This window comes from Zootermopsis nevadensis, unplaced genomic scaffold (assembly GCF_977971745.1).
Source record: "Zootermopsis nevadensis isolate Lab colony 2312 unplaced genomic scaffold, Znev_1.0 Znev_ptg000008l, whole genome shotgun sequence".
In the NCBI taxonomy this organism is placed as follows: domain Eukaryota; kingdom Metazoa; phylum Arthropoda; class Insecta; order Blattodea; family Termopsidae; genus Zootermopsis; species Zootermopsis nevadensis.
The window spans coordinates 14,199,701-14,219,227 of NW_028259140.1; the positions used below are offsets into that span (position 1 = coordinate 14,199,701).

Here is a 19,527-nt window from a genome sequence, read left to right on the forward strand (position 1 = left end):
TTCGATGCTACGTAGTTCTAACGATTAATTAAAGTTGTCGAATCAAAAAGAATGTGGTGATCGCACGGGAGAGACGAGAAATAAATTACAATTTTTGAATGTAACTCAAAATGCAGCCCTTAATGAAATAATTAACTTTCGGTTGAAACTATAGCAGCTGAGTGATAGGAGCTTCGCTCCTTGGTAGGCACTTGAATCTTCTCAGGGGTGTTAACGGCGTGTAACTCCCGACAACTAGAAGCTTCCTTTATTGCTGAATATAATCTTTTCACACTATTTATTTATTTAAGAATAATACAGATGTGCAGATGATAATATTTGGCTTTAGCCGCAAGATGATGATCTCAGACTTATATTGGGTTTGCGTGCGACTACCTCGAAAGTTTGTTGAAGAGTCCCTTCTCATCCTATTTAATGCGTAAGGTCCGGCAACATTGAACCATAAAGTCTAAACTGGCTTTCGACATATTGAAGCCATAAATGTCAAAGTGTGAACCATGACAGTCCAACCAATTTATTGCCCTTTAGTGTAAAACCCCTCAGGGGGTTGCTAGTCCCTCATCGGGCGCCTTCCCAGGTTGCGGATAGGGGAATGCTTCCCAGATATGGGTGGTACCGGGGAAATCAAATACCCGGGGCGGACAAAAACTAGCATAGCGGAGGGCAGCAGCGACCACTATTACCAACTTGAAGCGTAAAGGAAATGATCCTGGACCGGTTCGAGGCTGGATTACCACAAGCATGGCTGGAGCAGCTTTAATGGTTGTGGTACTGCGATGTGGAAAGCAAATGGAATAACTACCACATTACTTTTTTCCAGGACAGCTTCTGCCCAACAGGAGCAGTCACAATGTGCATGATGCTTTCTCCAGAGACAAAACAATCCGGAGGTAAACTAGTCCTCCATTCGGATCTCCGGGCGAGGACTGTCTCGGGAGAAGGTATCAGGCAGGAGAATTCTTTTAGGAAATTCAACATAGGAACGTGGAACGTCAGGACACTACAACAGGGAGGAAAACCGGAAAATCTGAAGATTGAAATGGATAAAAATAATGTGTGCATTGTGGGTGTCAGTGAAGTTCGATGGAGGGATCAAGGTGATTTCGAGTGCGGAAACTATCATATGTACTACTCGGGAGGTGGTGAGGAAGAAGAGATGGGACCTGGAGAACCTGAAGAGCGCGCGAGACGAAGTAAGAGCAGAATTGGAAGGAAAATTAAGTGAAAGTGAAGGCGAAAGCGTTGAAGAGGAATGGACAAATGTCAAGAAGTGCCTAACAGTGACATTAGAAGAAAAGGTTGGTAGGATGAAAAGGATACCAAGGAAGGCATGGATTACACAGGCTATGCTCGATAAGATGGAAGAGAGGAGGAGATGGAAGAATATCAACAGTGAAGAGGGAAGACAGAACTATCGAAGACTGAACAACGAACTGAGAAGAGAAACAGACAAGGCGAGAGAAGATTACATCAACGAAGTATGTGATGAGATAATGACACTCCAGAGAATTGGAAGATACGATTTGATGTATGCAAAGGCGAAAGAACTAGGATGGAAAGAGAACAAAGGAATTCGAACACAGGAAATAGAAGACCCATCAGGAAAGATAGTCAGTGACCAGAATGAAGTTAAAGCTGTGTGGGAAAATTATATTGAAGAGCTCTATGACAAGGCCAATCGACTGGATGAGAAGGAGATGGAATTGGAGCCAGAAGAAGACGTAGAGGAGGTCGACAAAGGTCCAGAGATACTGAAGAGCGAGGTAGAGAGGGCCATAAAGGATATGAGAAGAAGAAAAGCTATGGGAGATGATGAAATCCCATCGGACTTATTGAAAGAACTTGGAGAGAAGGGAGTGAAGGTTCTTACTAGACTCGCTAACAAGATATACACCTCCGGTGAGTGGCCCAAGGACTTTCTGGAAGTAACAATGATTCCATTACAGAAGAAAAAGAATTCCAAGAAGTGCGGCGATTACAGGACCATCAGCCTAATCTCACATGCGGCGAAGATAATGACGAGAATACTGACTAAAAGACTAGAAAAGAAGATAGAGGAAGTGATGGGAGACGACGAATTTGGATTCAGGAGAGGAAGAGGAACCAGAGATGCCATCGGAGTTATGAGAATAATTTCAGAGAGAGTTCTCGATGTCAAGGAAGAAGGCTTTCGATCGAGTAAAATGGAAGAAATTAATGAGGATCCTACAGAGAATTGGAATTGATTGGAGAGATAGAAGATTAATCAAAAACCTGTACATGCAGCAAAAAGTCAAAGTGAGACTGGACTCAGGAGACGCCAACAGCGTTGAGATAGGTAGAGGTGTAAGACAGGGATGCTGCTTATCACCAATTCTTTTTAACCTGTACGGGGAATGGCTTGCCAAGGAAACTCTGGAGGGAACAGGAGACTTCAAAATTGGAGGAAGAGTGATAAAGACTGTAAAGTATGCAGACGACTTAGTAATATTGGCGAAGGAAGAGGAGGAATTACAGAACATGATGGACAAGTTAGTGGAAAGAGGTAGAGAGTATGGAATGGAAATCAACATTGAAAAATCAAAGGTAATGAGGATAGCACCGAGAGCAGAACCATTGAACGTTGTAATTGGAAACCAACAGATGGAGAATGTGGAGATTTTAAGTACTTGGTAAGCATAGTCACGACGGACGCCCTATGCACCAAGGAAGTAAAAGCAAGGATAGCCATGGCCAAGGCAGCTTTCGTCAAGAAGAGGATACTTCTCACTAGCAAGTTGGGCTTGGAGATGAAGAAGAAACTAGTGAAGTGTTACGTATGGAGCAGAGACTTGGACACTCAGGAAGAAGGAACAGAAATACCTGGAGAGTTTTGAAATGTGGTGTTGGAGAAGAATAGAGAAGATCAGGTGGACGGATCGAGTGACCAACGAAGAAGTATTGAGGAGAGTCAACGAGCAAAGAAACATTCTGCAGGCGATTACACGAAGGAAACCTAACTGGCTGGGACATATTATGAGAAGGAATGGATTACTGAATGATATCATCGAGGGCCAGGTTGAAGGAAAGCGAGGACTGGGAAGAAGACTGATACAGCTAACCGACGACCTTAAACAAGGAAAGCAGATGACGTTCCAGGAATTAAAGCGAGAAGCCGAGAATAGGGACAACTGGAGAGCTCTTTTTGGGCAGAGCAATGGACCTGTCGTAAGACAGAACACTTAATAATAATAATAATTAGTGTAAAAAACAAGACTCCTGTGAACCGAAGGTCCCCGGACGTCTTTGTCCAAAACAGTTAGGTATATGCCATGAACTAGAGGTAACCATCCCAGTATTACCCTCCAAACAATAAAAACTTAGAATATTGAAACTAAAATTAAAAGAAATTCAGCCTAATAAAATAATAAAAAAACTAAGTAGTATGATCAAATTACCTCAGCAGAAGATGTAATTTGGTCCGTTTCAAAACACATTTCAATAGTTTTCTCTAAGATCGAGTTAACCTAGATTTTGCTTCTCTCCTCAACCTGTGCATTTGTTAAGAGCGTCGTTAAATAAACCAAAAAACATATTACTCTGTATATGCCATAGTCTATTTCGGCAAGTTCCCAACCAAATTATGTGTGAATTTCTTGTCTCCTCTGCAATGGAACATGGAATCCCTTCCTAAAAGCTCATAAGGTCCACATTGAACTTTTCAACAGGTAATAAAACACCCTTACGTGTCGGAAAACGAGGCGTGCAGACCATTGATCTCGGAGACGCTCAAATTTCTGGACGACGCGAAAAGATTGTCGAAGGACGACAAGGATTTCGTGACACCAAAGATTGCCCGCCCGCGAATCCCACAGGACATTCTCTTTGCTATTGGTGGGCGTTGTAACATACGGCCGACAGATGTGTTCGAAGCGTACGACACACGAGCAGACAGGTGGACTGTGGTGAGTTGCACTCCTTTCTACTCTTACTGGGCCTTGTTAAATGACGCCTCCGAGAAAAACTACTTTTCCTCCTTTTTCCTTATTTTCACCAAGCAATTGTTTATTTAATCTTAATCACAAGCAGCTCTTAGCGTCTTTATTCCGTGTTCGTTTATTTCCATTGCAGTGAACAATTTTTTAATAGGAGCTTCAAAGACATGAATTTAAAAGAATAAATAAATAAATTACACAAATGCTGAGTCTCATGAACAATATAAGTTCTAATAGGAATCGACGAAGGATGTGAAGTTTTCCTTAAATACCGCTTACAATAAGCGTCCTACTTCACCTGTCATGGCAACCTGTCTGCTGATTTTAGACATCGTTGATCGTCAGTGGATTTCAACGTAATAAATGAAGCACTGATCGGTGTCGATGTTGGCCATCTGCGTGGTCACGCCTCGTGAATTAGAAGGCTTTGGGGTGGGGTGGGGGACGTAATGCCTCAATCTCTGCGTCGATAAAACCCAAAACACCAACAACTGTCTTTGCCATCGTACGAACCTGAAATGTCAGCTGTTGATCAGAAATTAATTCTACGTTTGTCCGTCGAACTTGACGAGAGCTTCTATTCGGGTCTTCCTGTTTCCACCTTCGCTCCAAGTTAATTTCTCACGGTCTTTGTCGAGTGCCTCCCTCCACGGGGTAGCAATTTCGGTCCACTGTTGGGGGTTGAACCTCTGCTCCGGTGGTTGGTCGCCTGAACTCTAATGTAAGGATTTCACTTCAGTAGACGGAATGACCCAAAGAGACATAAAGCCATAATCTGTCGTTCCTGCAGGTGGAGGGGATCGACTGGATCGGTCCGCGAGCAATCCATGGCACGGCAGTGGTCGGTTTCGACATTTACGTCATTGGTTGTTATGACTACGAGGAATTAAGCTCATGTAGCTGCTTCAACGCTGTTACGAAGACATGCCGCGAAGTGGCGCCTATGCATGTCCGAAGGTAAGATGCAGCTTCGTACATAAGAAACTCCTTGGAACAGAGTCCTTCTTAAAAAGCTGATAGTCAAGATATAAATGCGGGCAGGGATATAAAATTGTACCACTCACATTCAGGAGCATCGTGCAAAGTGTGAATAGGTCGGAGAACTTTTGCGACAAAGTTGGCTTTAAGAATGCGATTTGCTTGTTAATTTGAATTATGATTTAACAATGACGAGCGAATAATTGCGATATGCGAGAGGAAATGCATCTGAATCAGCAATAAATGAGCATAGCTGAGCGTGTACTTTTTTTGTTTCAGATCCGGTTTAATGGTAGCAGTTCTCCGAGGTTCAGTGTACGCCATCGGCGGTCACGATAGTCTTGATTATCACAGAACGCCTGAAAGATACGACTGCAAGTCGAACCAGTGGTCTTTGATCGCTCCCATGAACATAGAGCGAGGCTCTGCAAGTGCGGCTGTACTGAATGGTACGTAAATCCTGTGAAATAGAAATTTGTGAATTAGTGCAGAAGGCGAGGCGTCTGTCTGTCTGTCCGCGTGTAAGAACGCACGAACGGTTGAAGGAATCGTGGGATTTGAGGTTCTCACGGTGTCTAGTACGAAGATGGCTGTCGTTTGGCTTCTGCCGACGTTTCAGACGATATTTATGATTTCATCATCAAGGCATTCCTCTTCGCTCTTGATCTTAGTTTCCTTCACTCCATCGTCCCATATTCTTTTATTATCTCTTCTTTTATCCGTGCTACGGACTACGTTATTTCACAGACTGCAACGGCTTGAAGTTCTGAGTGCGTGATGGTTTCTTCTGCTCTCGTAAGCTGTCCCTGTGCATCGTCTTCTGATTTTGTAGTGTACACTAGGAGTGAATGCAAACAAACATCAAACTATGAAATTGGACCTCATATAATACAGATGTAATATGTTTTAGAGACAGTTAATTATCTCATGTAAATAGCACATTATATTATAAATGTAGAGCACCTTTTAGCAGCTCGTACCGTACATCTCTGGTACCAAATTTAATAAAATTCGTTTCACAGAAGATGTAACTTACCATCATTTCCATTATGCATTAATTTAGGCACTTTATGCTGTTTATATTAAATTTTATCAGTTACTCTCGATTCTTTTGACACGCTGATTGCATTCGAAACAAAGAAACAGATGAACAGAGGCAGCCGTGTCTGTGCAGTTTCTGTGACTCGAAGGGGGATATTAATAGATTTACAAATTTAAGTAGGGATTGTCCCATGTTTGTGCTCTGCAAGGAGCAGTGTAATGCCACTGCCTACACGAAATATGTGTACAGTTTGTGTCATATGGTTAATTTGTTTTTACAGACAAAATATACGTCGCTGGTGGATTGTATCTATACAATTCTGTAAACTCGGTGGAAGTTTATGACCCGGACACCGACCGATGGACGTTCGTCGCACCAATGCTTTCTCGACGTGACTATTTTACTTGCGTCGAGTTCCACGGCTGTCTGTACGCCCTAGGTGAGAACTCTGGACATTCTGAGCGATGCTCCTCTGTCCTTCTGACAGAACTTGCTATTGCGAAATGTTTTCCTGGTTTTCTTTGAGTGACTGAGATTTTATCAACAGCATTTTTCTCCCGTCATTACAGAGTAATATTAACCCCGATTCGTGGTTTCGATTACATTCTCCACAAGGAACACTTAACTAACTAACTAACATCGCATAATCTCTTGTGGTATCTCGTGTAACGTATGCCCCATTTTTTTCACAGTCGCAGTTTTATAGGTAAATATTTTTTCTTGTAGCAAGGAAATTTCAGTTTGCCGTTCTGTTATCCCCAAAAAGCCGATGGTTTAAAGCAGTCCCTTCGCAGTCTTGTGTTTCGTCACTTGTTTTCTAACGGCATTTTGAACATTGCATCTTGTGTTGATAGAGGCTACTTTCGCAATCAGTTTCATGAAGCAGAAAACAGATGCCAGGAGCAATTTCCTGATGCTACAATTACGAAAATAATATTTTAGCTATTTCATCCTTAATTTCGGTCCTGCTACTAATATTAACACTGCAAAAGGGAATCAGTTTCCTTCGTTGTATTTTATTCATTCGTTCCGTTTACGGAATAAGAAATTTTAAGGGAGTAAAGTCCGTTGGGTAAGACGGACGGAGTGTGAAACATCGAAGTTACGAGAAATACAAACATCTAGAAAGTTATGATTGGTAATGTTGAAGATAACATACCACTTGTGACACATAGTCTTAAAAGGAAGGATAATATTAAAATGTTTTATTGAACTAGAGTGTGTGGGAACAGACAGACAGACTTTTGTGAATAAGGTAATGAATCTTGTGGCTCCATAAAAGCCACACATTTCGTGATAAAGTAATAAATATCAAGAAGGGCCCCGCTGAATGGGGTTAGAAAACGTTCCCTTTGGCAGCTTTTTTGTATCCTGTGACCTTTTACGGAATGTGTGTGTGTGTGTGTGTGTGTGTGTGTGTGTGTGCAGGAGGATCGAACAAGACATCAAATAAGCTCAGTACCGAAAAGTACGACCCTGCAGAAGACACGTGGACCGAAATCCCTTGCATGAATTTCTGTGTTAATGAATTGAACGCAGAAGTGATCGACGATATGATCTTCGTCATCTGTGAAAATTTTATCAACTCCCACGTCGCATGTTTCAGTGACAAGGAAAATCGATGGTTTGTTTCTTTGTTTGGTTGTTCAGGGCTGTATAATCACAAACTGTAACTTTCGAAAAGCTCTAGGAAGTGAATTATTTCCGGTCAAGGTATCCGCGATCTTGCAGATGCTGCGCCGTGTAGTGACGTAGAAACTGACCGACGTTTCGGAGGTTCTTCCTGCTTACTCAGGGCCTTGAATAAACGCGCGAAACGTGTTTGAGAGGAAAGGGGTATAATGAAAGCAGGCAGGGCGATGTTGCCGTCAAGCTGGTTGGTTAAATCAGAGGGCGAATGACTAGGAAATGCTAATCAGACGTAAACTGTGACTGCATTAATAAGACTAAGTTTCTTTGATCAGTGGCACTCTCTCGGGCAGGAAGTGTCTGGCGTTCAGCACATCAGCATCGCCATAATCTTTCGCTTTCATCGAAGTGTTAGGCCAGTTTCAGGTTTAACGACGCCTACCGTCTCATGTTCCCATTTCTGATGGACGTTTATTTCAAAATGGCTGTCTCTTGGCGTGTTTGACCACGCAGTCTCCTGAAATCTGTTGACGGAGTGAGTAAGCAGCTCCAAAAACATCCCAGAAGACAAATTTATTCATACTTTTTTGTGCAAAAGCCAGAATTCACACAGAAATTCATTTTATTATGGTTTTTGTCTGTCTTACGTGTAGCAGAACCTCTCCAGATCTATTTTTGGTGGAACAAATTTTTTTTTGAAAATATATTGCTAAAAGAGGGAAATACTGTCATGGGCTCATGTCTCCAACAAGACACGTGTATCTCTCCAAAGAAAGCGTGTGATTAAATTTATTATTCTGACAGAATGTAATGGCTTAATGAAATGTACCAAACGTTGTTAGCGCAGAACACAAGTCATTTGACAGCGTTTTAATATGGTCATAACCTCTCCCTCTATTTTTATGTAATAAAATGTATTACGTCATAATAGCAAGTAGGTCGGGGTTCTATGTGAATGAGTGAAAGAAAGATCACGTGGGAACTGTTCTGAAATATGGTGTGGCAATCGTGCATCGAATTCCGATTGGGGGAATTTTTGTTAAGGTTGTCTGGAAACAAAATACAAGCAACGACATTTCGGTGGAAGCTGTGATTTTAGCTTCAAGCAGTTTCCTATTCAACCCAAAGACAGAGTCAACCCATCAGACATAGATATTTATAGGCCAACACATTTTACGACTCACAAAGATAATTTTAAGAAAATTGTTAATTTCTTTAATGCACTGAAATTGAAATAACATTTATATAAATTATTTATGGTAGAAGACGCATTCCTTCGTGAGTTACATCATCGCATGTAGAGCTACATATTTTCTGTAACTGTGCCAGTGAAATGTGATGAAATTTGTCTTGAGTGTAGATTATACTGATGGATAATTGTTTGTTTTCACTTTCAATATTTCAAATTGCAGGCACCAGTTGACAAACATGAATGTTCGTAGAAGAAAGATGTCGACTTGTGTCATCGAGAACCTACCGAATGCAAGCGATTACGCCTACACAAAAAAATATTAGATTGGATGAAAAAGCAGGCAACTCTCGGTTTACGAACGTTTTCCGTTCCAAGACTTTTTCGTTATATGTATCTTGCATTCCTGAGCTTTTACGATACGTTAGCAGCCATTTTAAGGTATTAAAACCATGTATTAATTATCATATAATATTTTTCTGATAATTATTGTAATAAATACATTTTTAAAGTTTATTTATTTAAATTTTACAATTATGTTCACTATACGTTTGGCATTTCGTTTTATAAGGAACTCAACCTATTGGTGACTTTAAGAAATTTATGAATGAATTCCGACGTTCGTTATAGCGAATGTTCGGAAATCGAACGTTTGTAAACCGAGAGTTGCCTGTAGTTTGCAGTTGATTACAACCACGACGAACACATTAATTTTAATTACTTTCCTTACGAAAATAATGTACAAATTTGAATTGATGTAGGAGCTACAAAAAAATAAAATAAAGAGAAATATTGTTTGCAGCAAAGAAGGAAAAATTATTTCTCCTCGTTATTTTCTGCTCAAGAAGTCTTATTAAAATTAATTATTTTAAAGACGTTTAATTTTATCTAAAATATTATTCTTCATTAACACATAGCATATTCTCATTGCGTCTTGCATTGAATCCACTTGTGGCGACATGTTTCGTGTTACGAAACCGTCTTCAGGGGAAGATTAAATGTTTTGCTTCATTAACGTCGTTTACAAAAACGTCATTGCACGACCGGTATTCGTATTCCGGCAGAAACAGTGATTTTTTCTGTTCGCCTCGCGGCCATGTTTGGTCCAGGTCTTGGACCCACTCAGACTCCTGTGTAGTGAGTACATTAAAAATCACAGGGTTACGTGGACGCAGCGTGAAACTTACTTACTAACGCCACGTAGTGCGACATTCTGGGGTGTATGCATCGTTCATAGTTTAGAGGTAGAACAAATTTACGTTTTGCTTCACTCAGCTGTTTCTTCGCGTGATACTCCAAATAACTCCAGTGTCAGGAACATGTCACCCACAAAATGCTCCAACTTTTCACGATAGAAAGTGAAGACATAAAAAATACGGTGACCAGACAAAACCGTACACGACAAAACCGCACACGAAAATTGCGCACAGAAAGAAGCTCACTGTCATGAATGCTCACACGAAAATAACTCACACGGACAAATGCTCACACGTACGAATGCTCACATGGACGAATGCTCACACGTACGAATGCTCACATGGACGATTGCCCATATTCACAATACTGTAAGTAATCGGAAGCGTTAACTGGTTACCGTAGGAATCCGACGTTTCGGAATCAAATTCAATAAAATATTCTCGGGCAATCAGCCGCGTTAACTTTTTACCGTAGTACACATTCCGTAGTAAACCGACGTTTCGGGAACAAATTCAATAAAATCTTCTCGGTCAATCAGCCGCGTTAACGTGGCTGTTTGCCCCAAAATATGTTATTGATGCAGTATTATTATTGACGACCAAAGAATATGTTTATGAACGAAATTATAATAAATGGAAAGTTCTGTAAAGTCAGCGTTTGACGCGGTGGCTCACGTCAGCTGAATCAGTTTGTAACGGTCCAAATTACATCTTCTGCTGAGGTAATTTCATCATACTATTTCGTTTTCTTATTATTTTATTAAGCTGAACGTCTTTTAAGGTTTCGTTTCAAAATTTTAACTTCTTGTACTGTTTGGAGTGTGATACTGTGCATTTGTCAGTGTGAGCATTTATCAGTGTGTGCATTTGTCCGTGTGAGTAATTTTCGTGTGAGCATTCATGACAGTGAGCTTCTTTCTGTGCGCAATTTTCGTGTACGGTTTTGTCATGGAACCGCAGAATAATGACCCATTAAATATCAAAATTGGGAAAGACAAAGTAGAATAAGTGAAGGAATTCTGTTATTTAAGAAGCAAAATCACAAAAGATCGACGAAGTGAAAAAGACATTAAAAGCAGATTAGCAGAGAAGTCAAACATTGACCTTGAATTAAGAAAGATTTTTCTGAAGTTAAATGTTTGGAGCACAGCGTTATACGGAAGCGAAACGTGATCAGTGGGAAAGCCAGAAAGAAGGAGGATAGAAGCATTTGAAATGTGGTGCTATAGAAGGATGTTGATAATTCAGTGGACTGATAAAGTACGAAATGAGCTGGATAGACGAAGGAAGAAGTCTATGGAAAAATCTTACGAGAAGAAGAGATAGGACACATTCTGAGGCACCCAGGATTGGTTAATTTGGTAATGGAAGGAACTGTTGAAGGGAAGAATTGTAAGGGGAGACAAAGATTGGAATATGTGACGCAGATTTTTGAGGATGTGGGCCGCAAAAAAAATATATGGAAATGACGAGATTGGCGCAAGATAGGCGAAAATGGAGGACCACATCTAAGCAGTCGAAAGAAAAACAAACAACATGAAGCTACGGAGGAAGTAACACTAACAGTTACTGGGATTAGAGTGCATGAATGTAGTGCGCATATTTTACGGATTTACGTAGACAGTAATAAATGTTGGTACTGCCATCTATTTTAGCAGTGGCTGCTCAATTCATACTGCTGCCATCTATGTGTGCATTAATCCCAAACTTAAAATATTGGTATTCTTAAGCAGGCAGCAAGTGAAAAAGTAAAATGACGTTTCACCACTTAGAAGGCGGTGATTTGGGTAGCGTTCGTTGTGATGTGTTGGCACGTTGCATCAACTTCGAATTTATGTGAAAGATGATTTGAAAGCATCAAGAACTCTGGTGAGTATTGGTATATTAATCAATAATATACCAGCTACTTTTAAATTTGAAAAATTATCAGAGCTTATAGCAAATGACTACCGTTTTGGAACAGGAAGAAGAAGTGTGGTTCTAAAATGGCGAAAATGAAAACGTCCTGTCCACAGGAAATGATGTTTAATAGACGTATATTTTCACATGCGACTCAATGCATTGACATGTGGTACAATGTTTATATATGTATAGCTCCTTGTTACATGTTTGTAAAATTAAATCTACACTTCCCAAATATATTACGAAATGTGTCGAATCAGAAGCCAACAACTAGTATGTTCACTGAGAGTGTAGGTCACGCAGTATGACGTGAAAATGATAGGTTATGTGATATAAACTGCTGCATTAGAGTAGGGTGCAATTTATTTATCGTTCGTAGTTCCTGCATTGCACCTTGCAAAGTATGTTGAACACATCATAATGCAAATCCAGTAATTTATACCAACATAAATATAAACATTTGTAAGAGCTACCTGCAGACATTTTGTAAGAATATTCACATTAATAATACCAAGGAAGTATTTGCAACAGTTACGAACTCACAACTGAAGTAAATTGTTCTGCAAAGAAAGAACCATAATTATAATTTATTTTCTACACACTTTTTATAGGACTAAGCCAATGATGTAGGGCATGTTGCATGCACTCATCATAAGTTCAAGTTCAAACGCAGAGTTTGAAATTATATTATACAGAGCAAATAAATTATGTCAGTATCTACAGAAATTTTAACGCATGGATTTTCTGTTGAAGTAAATTCTTCTGCAGGCTAGACAGTGTGAGATAAGAGATAATAGTACCTGCTTAAATATTTTTGAAGGAGGAGTATTGAATAATTTGATTTCTGCATAATACATTTCTTATAACTGGTGAGGTTAGCATTTGCCATATGGAGGTCATGTTTGTGCCTTGTGTTTATACTGTGTAAGTCAGAATTTGTTTATATATATTTATGTATTGAAGAAAGCAGTTATACATAATTTTGTTAATGGTATGTCTGTCTGCTATTTCTAGGTACTTACTTCCTTCAGATATAATTTGGCTACAGAATGCAAGCAATTATGGCTACTGAAGAAGGTGAATCCTTGGAGCCTATTATGCGTATCCCTGTAAGTATTATGTGATGGCAAAACATGCTGTAACTACTCTAATGTTGAGCACTCGCGAGTATGTTCCATTGTGTTCTCATCATAAAATGCTTATAAGTGTAATAGATTTTTAATTTAAAATGCACCACATTTTAGCATTGTAAATTAATAGCTAATGACAAGAAGTGTATGTAGCTCTTAATCAAGAAGTATCCATATCAATCACTGACAGTTGAATGTTGTCATTTAAACTCACCTGAGGTAGGGAATTTTTTTGAATTATATTTTAAATATAAATATATGAGTAACAGTTTGTTTATATGTTGCCAATGCTACCTCTAATGGTATTTTTTGTTGAAGTTGTCCTCCATCTGTTTCATCTTTTCAGGCTTTCCAGCCAAAATTGTTTACACATTTTTCAACTCGCCAATGGGCATAGCTGTTTTATGAACCTTAAGCAGTTGTGATTGGTCACGTTGCTTTTGCAGACTTACAGCAGCAAGGGTATGGCAGTATCACAACAGTGCGCCCATGTGCTCCTGCATTGTCATTGGTTGAACTGTTCAACAAGCTGCTTCTGAGTGCCAAGGAAGGTGACACAGAGCAAGTACGATTTCGCATGAGCAAAGGAGCACCATTTACTACGGACTGGGCAAGTCCGCAGTTTGTTGTTATTCAAAACTGAGTGGCTTGAAGTCAAATTTAATAGAGAGACATTATTCAAGAGTTCTCCTGATGCATGGCACCTTTTAAGTAACGTGTAATGCAGTTGGAACAAATTCTTGAGTGACACAGTTTTTGCTTTTCCTCTCAAAGTCTACATCATAACCACATAGTGGACAAGTTTGAACTCTCCACTTATCTTACAAATTTGTGGCCTACTTTCAGAAATTGTAGGTTGAGTTTGTATATGTAATACAGTAGAATCATCAGTTGATGTTACCTGATGAGGTTCAGTTACATTTTTATTGGTTGGATCTAGTGAACATGGAGGCTCCATAATAGGAAGGGAATTTCTGTGGATTATGGAATCTGAGTTAGGTGTGGATAATAAAAATATGTCTTTTGAAGGATATCACTTACATGCAAAAAATACTTGATTTGTTTAGAATTTTTGTGTTTATATTCAGCTAGTATTAGTTTTAAATTTGGAAGTATTTAGTAATGATTTTTCTATGGAAAATTTCTGAGTCTTAGTATTCTAAGTCTGCCTTCATTGAATATTTAATCTCCCTGTCTATCTACATGTTAAATTTATTCTGTCAATTTAAATTTCAAATATGTGGTCCCCAAGAGGAAAGTGAAATGGAGAATGACAGCAACAAAGACAAATGAGGACCATTTTGAGAGCAGCGTAGATTCAGGATTAAGTAACGTAGATTAAAACCTTCTGAGGAAGTAAGTAACGGTTTTTGCTGACTGCTGGGAACGAGTCCACTTCATCTGGCAGCTCAGTATGGTCATGCCACTACAGCTGAGGTACTCCTACGAGCTTGTATATCACGTGATGCTAGAACAAAAGTTTAACGCACGCCACTCCACGTTGCAGCTCAGGGGTAACTATTTAATAGTATGCTACTAGGATCAACTGCTACCTTGTCCATACGTAAGTTATGTTTTATGCCTAATAAGGATTAAGTGGGTCCTTTGTCACTTTGGCATGACACATCCTCAGCTTGCATGCACAAAGGACATCTTTTATTAGGAAGTTGGATAAAGGATGGCATCCAGTCTTTTAGGCAGTGTCCTAGGTAAGCGATAAGAAGCGAGCAGTGCGAGCTGAATAAGCAGCATGGGGTGTCATATGACATAAGGGAATCGCTTGTTGTGTCCTACGTGAGAGAAACTTGTGGCCTTCCTGCGCATGCTCCTTCCCTGTACTGCACAGTCAGAGCTTCCTTGCACATGCGCCTTACTGGCCAGTGCAGCGACCTGCGCGAAAATATCAAAATATTTGATCTCGGACTTTGGCCGCCGACCGCTTCGCTGTAACCTAGGACAGCGCCACACAAGCGGCCAGTTTGATATTTCCGCTTCACCCACGCAACTCGTACCGCTCGCATTTAATCGCTCACGTAGGACACCGGGTTAGAGTACCTCCCTGTGATACTAATGACGACTGTCTGGTGATCACAAGATTTAGGGACAGACTGTCAATAAGTAGATGAATAATGCATAAACTTGGACGTTGAAAGACATAATCTAATGAAAGGAAACTGTGTGAAATTTAGAGAACAGTATCAGTTTGAAGTCTTAAATAGTTTTGCATCCTTGGAATATTTGAATGGCATGTGGGCGATAGCATGGTTTAGGAAAGTATTAGATAAAATATCAACATTTCTGCCAAACAGAATTGAGGTTATGAATTAAACCAGCAGCATAATGTCTGGATTCATGAAACATGTTTAAATTTGGGAGAATACTTTTCATACAACATTTCATCTGAAATTGTCAAGTGATCTGGGAGATAAACAGACAGCACTATGTGTAAAGAACATGTTATTGGTTTATTTTAATTTTGTAAGTTCATGAATTATGTTACAGCTGCACATGACCCCCACTGCATTGGGCAGTGGAACGTGAGCATGTGGACACTGTGGAGGTACTCCTGCAGAACAGGGCTAACCCCCATGAGGTTAGCAAGTTTGACAACATGCACTCGACAACAATCGCCACAACATTGTGCAGCCGCAGAACGATTGTCACCTCTCCAGTCACTGTCAGCTTCAGGCACTCAGCAGGCTATAGAAGAGGCAACACTCGCTGCCACTCAGAACCTTGCAGTTGAATTGGCACAGGGGCCCACTCCTGCCCACCAGGAAGAGGTGCAAACATCTACCACAGGTCAGTGTCATGTTGCAGTGTACATGATAATGAATATAATTAGCATTCATCTATGATTTCATTAAGATACAGAAAATTGAGGACTTCTTTGAAACAAATATTTGACTATAAGGCGCTTTGTGATTTGTTAATTCTCCCACTTCCCTTACATTTATATTCTTAAGAGATTATAGGACTTCTTAGAATGCTCAAACTTATTTTACAGTCGTATCAGTCCAAGCAGGCATTTTTTGTGAATTTAAAAGTTTTTTCATTGGTCTCAGATGCTTTAGATGCTTGAATGCTGAGAGAATGTCAAAAATACTTTCTGAGTTCTTTGTCATCGTGTTGTATTTCTATTGTCACAGGTCGTAAAACAAACGAATCGAATCTAACTTTATATAAGTTAGATGCACATCTCTGTTACAGAAACTGCATCGTCACAGAGAGGCGGCGGGAATTCTCGGCACAGCCTCCAAAGATAGATAAGATGTCATTTAACACAGGTATGTTTCTGTAGCTTTGAATTAAACTAGTACCAGGAGGTCTATCCCACAAGAAGGACTATGTTTTGTTTCACACGCTAAGACAGAATGTTTTACACAATGCATTTTTGTAAAGGATATTGAAATTGATGGTTTGTTGTAAAGATGGTATTGGCTGAAATTGGATAATACTTTTTAGTTGAGTTTTGTGCTGTAAGGTTGTGCCTACTTTTTTATTCCAGATAGTAACTGTTTAATAATATAGTCAGTTAAAATTCCTTGAAATGTTCTGAATTTGTAACTAGTAATAATGAATGCACTATATGCAAAATGGCAGCCACATGAAGAAATATCAACAAGCAACACACAGTGGCATTTCACTGCTTAATACTGAGCACAGTGTCTGTTGCAGGCGCTTGATATCAAAAGAAACATCAAGGTGGTGCTACTTTGCAACTGCTGCAAGCGCACGGTATTACGATGACACCACGCTTGTAGCATTGGCTGTGGAGAGTGGACAGACTGTGGTGCTGACGGGCGACGTAACAGACTGGACAGTCAACACGACTGTTAGACTGAGGATAAAACGGAAGGATAATATTAAAAAAAATTTAGTTGTAACTGATTCAAGATTGGTTAAAATGAATGTTAATTTGTTTTAACAGTTACAAGCTGTGACATTTTTGTTTGGGCAGTGATTACCTGCTGAAGGAAGACACTACCATTGAGCTGGTTAAGCAGGTCGTTCAAGAAATGGAGGAAGCCTCTGAGTACCATTGCATGCATTTTAGCTACTGATGACCATTTGATCAAAACTGTTCATTGACACAAAGAAACATAACAATGTGAAAGATTTACCTGCTGATTTGTACAGAGTATGAAATGGTTTTTAAGCTGGTAGACATTATATGAGGTATTCTATAGCATAATGTTTGACTCTTAGTTAAAGAGGTAATTGTTGACCTTACTTCATGAACAGATCTCTGCCTTGTCATGTGAGATGAGCGGGGCATAGCTAATGACAGGGAAGTTGAGGCAGGGTTTGGGCACCAAGGTATTCATCAGTTTAGCGATGTCAGCATTCTGATTGTAATCAAACCGGGAAAAAGTGGTTATAGAAGATACAGCCTGGGCAATCAGACTGTTCACGTTGGTGTTGGTGGGGCTTTTAATATGCAGGTTATGTTGGCATATGTCTAAAATGGCTTCATTATCAAGCATGAAAACACACTTAGAATGTTTAAGCATGGCGCGGGTGGCAAGGAGAGTGTTGAAAGTCACGACAGGTGTCTGATCCGAAGTGGGGGAGCAGACAGCAAAGTTAAGCCTGGTCATATTTGCGTAGTCATCCAACAGCCTTCTCATCAGCTCAGACGTGAAGCTGATGAAAAGGCTGTCGAATGACTACGCAAATATGACCAGCTGTCTATAGCTGGAATTACAAATGCTTGTTTTGAGCCTGCCAACCAGATGGTGAGGTGTGACCCAGCAGATGGAAAGTACATGGCCGGATGCATGCTATACAGATGGGACGTTGTGCCAACACTGCCAAAGCGACCATCATGAATGAGCGCTCGATCCAATTCGCGGACGGGTGTCTACCTGACTTCTTTGTTGGCATCAACTCCAAGCCACCAACTGTGGTTTCAGGAGGTGACCTGGCAGAGGCAGCGCTTGCACTCTGCATGTTGTCCAACATGACTGCCATTTCGAAGGTCTTTCATCAGATTAGGAGCTCTGTCAGGAGCAATTACAGTAAAAGTAATGTTGATTTCTTGTGTGGGAGTATGGATGAACTCGAGTTGTTAGAAGCTCGCAACGAGCTTAGAAAGCTGGTGAGAGATTACGAGAAGGCAGGCAGGCATTCAGTTGTAAGGAGAATGAGAGGGGGGGCAGAGGAATATTGAATGTCTGCTCCAGTTTCAATTTTGGTTGTCAGTATTGTAAGAATTTTGTGTTTGTCAAATAATGTTTCAACCTGTCCATCAGTGCTTGCCAATGTAATAAAGTGAGTTCATTTTGAAAGTAAATTTTTTGTGCCTATTTCTTTTACCTTCCATCCATTTTCTCTGTCATCTAAATATCTTGCATACTTGTACCAAGTGTTTTTTTAGCTGAAGTGTTTATGCCTTGCAAGTTGGTGGAACTGTTGGGTGAGATATGAGGCATTGGTTGGTATCCCTGAAGGAAGGAGACCTTGGGGAGATGGGAATCAATGGAGCGAACTGAGTGCAGCTGGCTCAGTATGGAGTTTGGTGGCAGGCTTTTGTGAACATGAATCTTTTTGTTGCATAAGTGCCATTTGACTAGCTGAGTTTTTCTCTTTACCCCTGTTCAATTTGTATTGGTCATACTTGTGAAAAGAACATGGTAGGTGGAAAACCAAGGGTAAGAAGTCCAAGATGGATGCAAGAAATGTACTGTAGTTAATGTGATTTCTTAAATGCCTGTTACCATGGAGGTGCTGAGGAAGATGCTTGGTTTTTTCTCATCCACCCCCTTCACACTCCGAGAACGAGCAAGAGTGCGCCGCCAGAACCAACCAGACCACTAACTCGGCCCCTTTCAGGGTCTTTATCCATACAACTAAACTCACCTTTCTCTCTCTACTTTCTCTCCCACTCTCGCCCACGTGCTACCATTGGTCCACTCCCATACCTGCTCCCATTGGCTCGGGGCAGGCTACACCTTTCACTTCCCTGCCTATAAAATCCAACTCCTCACACCCTATTGGCATAATCAGCTGAAGTGATCTCCCCCCCATGCCGCAGAGGCCTTCAGCCGAAACGGCCCCTCCCTCTCTGGGTTCAAACCCCAGAGATCCAACCAACCAAATTCTTTTGGACAACTTGCCTGACGGGATAACCTCCCATCAGCAGCAACAGATCCCAGTTTGAATGGTCGAGGCTCCAGCCACGGCGTAACCCTGTTAGCGTCAGCAAAATTTCCGTTTTTTATATTAAGACCGTTTACCATTTCCAGCAATGCGCCTTGAGCGCAGGAATGGTGTCACCTAGGTAGGGACGATGCTTGCGCTAGCGCAGGCCTCCGCCCTCAGTTAGCTTTTTGGTTGGTTGGCTCCTATTGGCATATTCATCGCCCTGATGACGGAGGCAGTATGACCTCTGAAACGTTGGTTAACATCGACCAGACTACACAGCGCAATAACCCAGAAGACAGAAATCTTCATACTCACCGCTGTGAGAACCTCAAGTCTTACAAATTCTATTACTTGTTGAAAA

General features: G+C 40.5%; 2 protein-coding genes across 6 annotated transcripts in view; both read left to right on the top strand.

Moving 5' to 3' along the window:
- Nucleotides 1-19,527, top strand: part of LOC110839612 (kelch-like protein 10) — a 165,206-nt gene that overhangs the window by 13,864 nt on the left and 131,815 nt on the right. Inside the window, exons 9-13 of one of the 2 annotated variants that reach the window (XM_087345195.1) lie at nucleotides 3,687-3,923; nucleotides 4,744-4,910; nucleotides 5,211-5,380; nucleotides 6,254-6,412; nucleotides 9,015-9,592. In XM_087345195.1, the coding sequence (XP_087201321.1) occupies nucleotides 3,687-3,923; nucleotides 4,744-4,910; nucleotides 5,211-5,380; nucleotides 6,254-6,412; nucleotides 9,015-9,025 (744 nt within the window). In that variant the 3' untranslated portion in view covers nucleotides 9,026-9,592. Of the gene's footprint in view, nucleotides 1-3,686; nucleotides 3,924-4,743; nucleotides 4,911-5,210; nucleotides 5,381-6,253; nucleotides 6,413-9,014; nucleotides 9,593-19,527 lie in introns of those variants that run through there. The other variant, XM_087345194.1, reaches the window with a different exon arrangement.
- LOC110836012 (uncharacterized) lies at nucleotides 11,730-18,315 on the top strand. 4 transcript variants are annotated; one of them, XM_087345191.1, is made up of 6 exons: nucleotides 11,742-11,856; nucleotides 12,904-12,998; nucleotides 13,366-13,629; nucleotides 15,522-15,821; nucleotides 16,230-16,306; nucleotides 16,698-18,315. In XM_087345191.1, the coding sequence occupies exons 4-5, from the start codon at nucleotides 15,563-15,565 to the stop codon at nucleotides 16,283-16,285; spliced, it is 315 nt and encodes a 104-aa protein (XP_087201317.1). In that variant the 5' UTR covers nucleotides 11,742-11,856; nucleotides 12,904-12,998; nucleotides 13,366-13,629; nucleotides 15,522-15,562; the 3' UTR covers nucleotides 16,286-16,306; nucleotides 16,698-18,315. The 4 variants fall into 4 exon arrangements, 3 of the variants coding, with proteins under 3 accessions (XP_087201317.1, XP_087201318.1, XP_087201316.1); XM_087345192.1 differs by having other exon boundaries at nucleotides 13,366-13,584; XR_015534176.1 differs by having other exon boundaries at nucleotides 11,730-11,856; nucleotides 13,466-15,821.

Excerpts from the sequence above, each read along its gene's own strand:
- LOC110836012 (XM_087345190.1), top strand. The coding sequence starts at position 15,506 with ATGAATTATGTTACAGCTGCACATGACCCCCACTGCATTGGGCAGTGG. Across the intron at positions 15,822-16,229 it reads GGTGCAAACATCTACCACAG|AAACTGCATCGTCACAGAGA; the intron begins GTCAGTGTCATG and ends TCTCTGTTACAG.